At 55.3% G+C, this 4,397-nt stretch overlaps 1 protein-coding gene across 1 annotated transcript in view; it reads right to left on the bottom strand.

The window, feature by feature from the left end:
* Nucleotides 1-1,527: 1,527 nt before the first annotated feature.
* The window catches only part of elfn1b (extracellular leucine-rich repeat and fibronectin type III domain containing 1b), a 4,244-nt gene continuing 1,374 nt past the window's right edge, over nucleotides 1,528-4,397 (bottom strand). The window contains exons 3-5 of the mRNA XM_076278629.1: nucleotides 2,973-4,101; nucleotides 2,272-2,900; nucleotides 1,528-1,740 (exon numbers count right to left, since the gene is read on the bottom strand). Coding sequence (XP_076134744.1) covers nucleotides 1,528-1,740; nucleotides 2,272-2,900; nucleotides 2,973-4,101 — 1,971 coding nt within the window. The remainder of the gene's footprint in view (nucleotides 1,741-2,271; nucleotides 2,901-2,972; nucleotides 4,102-4,397) is intronic.

Genomic DNA, 4,397 nt, shown 5'->3' with positions numbered 1-4,397 from the left:
TGTGTGTGTGTGTGTGCATACCTGCATGTTATACTAAGTCAGACAGCATTATATTCCAGACCACATCTGGGTCCAGATTAATTCATTCACAGTCCTGCCTATCAAAAGCAATGAGAATACGACTAATAATCAGGAATATAAGAGTAACCATAGTAACCATAGTAATGTTAAATAGTAACAATAGTAACGATAAAGATTAGCCGTAGTAAGAATAAGGATATGCTAATGCTCTCGCTGCTAATAGTACACAATAAAAACAAAGCAGAATAGCAGTCTCAAAGGTCAGAGATCAAAGGTCATCAGATCCATGACCCGCTGGCCATCGGGATCTCTGGGAACACAGCGTGAAGTTTCCCTCCAAGAGAAACTGGGTAATGTTCCTCAGAAGAACCGCTGGATCTCCAAGTTCCAAGCTAATTTTCTAATGTTCCACGCCACTGGAGGCAGGCTTGTACGTGTCTGATGTTCTAATGTTCCACACCACTGGAGGCAGGCTTGCACGTGTCTGATGGCCAGAGTCCATGAAGAGGTCAGCGCGCGCTCATTTTCATTCAGAGATACATTTTCAGTGCAGATACATTTTGAAAAATAACAAAACGTAAAACTTGTAAAATCACATGTGGAGAGCGGTGGAGATATATTTTTTAAAAATAACGAAACGTAAAACTCGTAAAGTCATAAATTCGTGTCCACACTCTCCTTTGAATGCAGTAGAACAAGCATAATAAACATAGATCTGTGTGTGTGTGTGTGTGTCACGTGTGTGTGTGTGTGTGTCTGTGTCTGTGTCTGTTTATATGTACATTTATTTTTATGTGTGTGTGTGTGTGCACATCTGTATTTGTGTGTGTGTGTGTGTGTGTGTGTGTGTGTGTGTGTGTGTTTGCTCCACTTTCACAACCTAGTCTAGAATAAATTATGCAGGTCTTCATCTTGGACAAACATGTGTCAGTAATTGTGTGTGTGGGTATGTGTGTGTGTGTGTGTGTGTGTGCGTGCTTGTGTGATGTGCATGTTTGTGTGTGTCTGTGTGTGCATGCATGTGTGTGTGTGTGTCTGTGTAAGCCTCCATCTCTTATTCATAGTATCCTGTGTCCTGAACTGAAGAGCTTTCAGTCTCTAAAACATCAATATTAATGCTCCAATTGTGTTAATGTGTGTGTGTGTGTGTGTGTGTGTTAATGTGTGTGTGTGTGTGCGTGTTTGTGTGTAAATGTGTGTGTGTTTGTGTGTGTGTGTGTATATAAATGTGTGTGTGTGTGTGTGTGTGAAAATGTGTGTGTGTAAATGTGTGTGCGTGTATTTGTGTGTGTGTGTGTGTATGTGTGTGTGTGTGTGTGTGTGTGTGTTTAAATATATGTGTTTCTTCTCAGGCCTTCTGGCCAGACACCCTCTTGTAGTGGTCCAGGATGTCGCAGAAATCCTCCTCTCGAACAAAGATTGTCTGTGTGTGTATGTGTGTGTGTGTGTGTGTGTGTGTGGGGGGGGGGGGGCACATGTGTGTGTGTGTGTGTGCACACTCCCCCCTCAGGCCTTCTGCTGGGCGGAGACGCCCTTCCAGTAGTCCAGGATGTCGTGGAGGTCCTCGTCGCGGGCGAACTGCACCTTGCGGCGGAGGGCGTGGCCGGCGGCCAGGTACTCGTCGCCGCCCTGGTGGTGCCGCTGGCGCTTGCGGTGGAAGCGGAATCGTTCCCACAGGCCCAGCGCGCCGCCACAGGACATCTCCGGGCTGCTGGAGCCCTCGCTGCTGCCCCCGTCTGGATAGTCCTGGAACTCCTCCTGGTAGGGCTGCTCGACAACAAAATATAATCACCATTGAGATTATGATTATTTAACACGATTTATTTTGGTCAGCATTGAGATTATGATTAACAAAAAAATATTTTTAACAGTGAAATGAATGGGAGTCATCCCTATGTTCCCCGGGTCCTATGTTCCCCGCTCGGGGTTAGGGTTAGAGTTAGGGTTTTAAAAAAGGGTCCTATGTTCCCCTGTCCCATAGCGGGGAACATAGGACCCAGGGAACCTAGGTACGCTCCCGTTAGGGCAGTCTCACTCCTTCAAAGTATCACTGCTTTAATGCTTGGACGAATGTTTGCCTTCATCACGCAAAATGTAATGGTGAAGCCATCTCGAAAGTAGTTCGAGATAGTAGTAGAGGTAGTAGTACTTAGAAAGTAGTATTAGAGTTGATGTGGTGGCGTGACCTTCTAGTCTAATTGGTTAATTGACTTATTGATGAATACAATTAGATTCATTGCGTAGTCATACCTCCTGATAATCCGGGTAGTCATCCGGTGACAGCTGGGAATAGGCGAGCTCACGTTGCCGTGGTATCGATAGCGGCTCCAGGATGGCGGGGCGGCCGCGCTGGTGGGAGGGGTCAAGAGGGAGAGGGGCGGAGCGAAGAGGCGGGGAGTGGGCGGGGCCTGGGTAAGAGTGGCGGTGGTGTTCGGCGTGGAGGCGCTCGGCCTCAGAGGCGCGCATGATGACCGTGGCGGGTGTCACCGTGGCAACTGAGCGTAGCGAGCGGGGCGAGCGCAGGGAACCTCCGGAGGAGGCGGAGCCACGCTTCATGGGAGGGGCCTCCACGCTGTGGTGTCGCTGGAGGGCGGGGCGGGAGGCGGGGCTTCGGCCCTTGTAGGCGGGAGACAGGAAGACGCCTGCGCGTCCGCTAAGGGACGACGGGGAACAGCGTCGGTCCGACCCCGCGGACGTCGAGGTCGTCGACATCACCAGCTGAGGGTCGCCGCCGGTCGCCATGGAGACGAGCCCGGGGGGCGGCGGCGCCTGGAAGGACGTGGACTCGGACTTGAGCGCGTCGATGCAGTTGGTGATGATCTGGTTGACCTTGTCCACCTCCTTGGCGATGGTGGAGATCTCCGCCACGGAACCCTGCGCTCCGACGTCCTCCGGCTCCAGGACGTCCGTCGTCATCGTCGTCGACCCCCCCCGCTCCTGCTCGGGGTCGCACAGCTGCGACGCCGGAATGGGCTCCTCCCGACGCACCTCCATGTAGTTCCCCTTGGGGGCGCCAGAGGGCCCTCCTCCTCCCCTGACGGGCGTGTCCATCACCTCCTGCAGCTGCAGCTGGTACGCCTCCATGGGGGGCATCCTGTGCACGGACCCCCTGTCGTCTCCTCCGCCCCCAGCTCCGCCCTCGGCCTGGCCCCCGTAGCGCAGCTCCATCAGACTCCTCTTCATCTGGCTGAGCTTGCGGCTGCGCTCCTCCTCCCTCCTCTTCCTCCGCACGCAGTGCCAGGCGGCGCCGAGCGCCAGCAGCATGCCAAACAGCGTGCCCAGCAGCGTCATGATGTAGTGCGTGGCGTTGGACTCGCCGGGCAGACGCTCGCGCACCGCGCGGGGCCCCGTGGGGATGGTCAGGCAGGTCTCGTTGAAGCGCAGCGCGTTGCGCACGGACACCACGCAGTAGGTGTAGTCGGTGTGCGGCCGCAGGCGCGACAGCTCCAACTCTTCGCGCGGCAGCTTCAGCGGCTGGATGTCGGTGTAGAAGCTGTTGTTGTACTGCACCAGCACGTACATCTTGCGGAACGGGTCGGGGATGTGGACCGAGACCACGGCCGTGTGGCCTTGCAGCGTCGTGCTCAGGTCCTTCAGGGTCATCACGGGCCCGGAGCCAGATCCCGAGCCGCCGCCTCCTCCCACCAGCCCCGGGCCCAGGTTCATGCGGCTCGTGCTGATTGGCTCGTCCGGAGGAGGCGGGGACCCCGAAGCGCACTCCTCGCAACGTGATTGGCCGCCGCCGGGAATCCCTCCCCCTCCCCCCACTCCCCCGACCCCGCCGGGTCCGAACAGGTAGGTGTTGGCGCCGGGTCCGCCGCTGCGGGGGTCGTCCGTGCAGACCGTCTTGAGCGCGTGGAAGGCGTTCCGGTAGGTGGGCATGCGCGGGTTCTGGCTGAGCAGGCTGTAGCCGTGGAAACCGGGCGGGGAGTCGCAGGCCATGCGCTCGCGCGTGCGGTTGGGGAAGTTGGCCAGCCAGCGCAGGAAGCCCAGGAGCTCACAGGTGCAGCTGAACGGGTTGGAGTAGACCTCGCACGTGCTCAGCTTGGGCAGCCCATGGAACGTGCCGCCGTCCAGTACCTGGAGAGGATGGACAGGTCAGAGTGTGTGTGTGTGTGTGCGTGTGTGTGTGTGTGGGGGGGGGGGTTGAGACTGTGTGTGTGTGTGTGTTTATATATGTGACCATGTGTGTGTGTGTACGTATGTATGTATGTGTGTGTGTGTGTGTGTGTGTGTGTGTGTGTGTGTATGTGACCATGTGTGTGTGTGTATGTATGTGTGTGTGTGTGTGTGTGTGTGTGTGTGTGTGTGTGACCGTGTGTGTGTGTGTGTATGTATATGTGACCATGTGTGTGTGTGTGTGTGTGTGTGTGTGT

The sequence above is a fragment of the Alosa pseudoharengus genome, unplaced genomic scaffold (assembly GCF_046254945.1).
Source record: "Alosa pseudoharengus isolate Yale_2024_CS ecotype anadromous, Long Island Sound unplaced genomic scaffold, YU_APseudo_1.1 YU_APseudo_1.1_scf_1, whole genome shotgun sequence".
Lineage (NCBI taxonomy): Eukaryota > Metazoa > Chordata > Actinopteri > Clupeiformes > Clupeidae > Alosa > Alosa pseudoharengus.
Note: the sequence above shows the minus strand (reverse complement) of the source record. Positions and strands in the feature narration are given on the sequence as shown.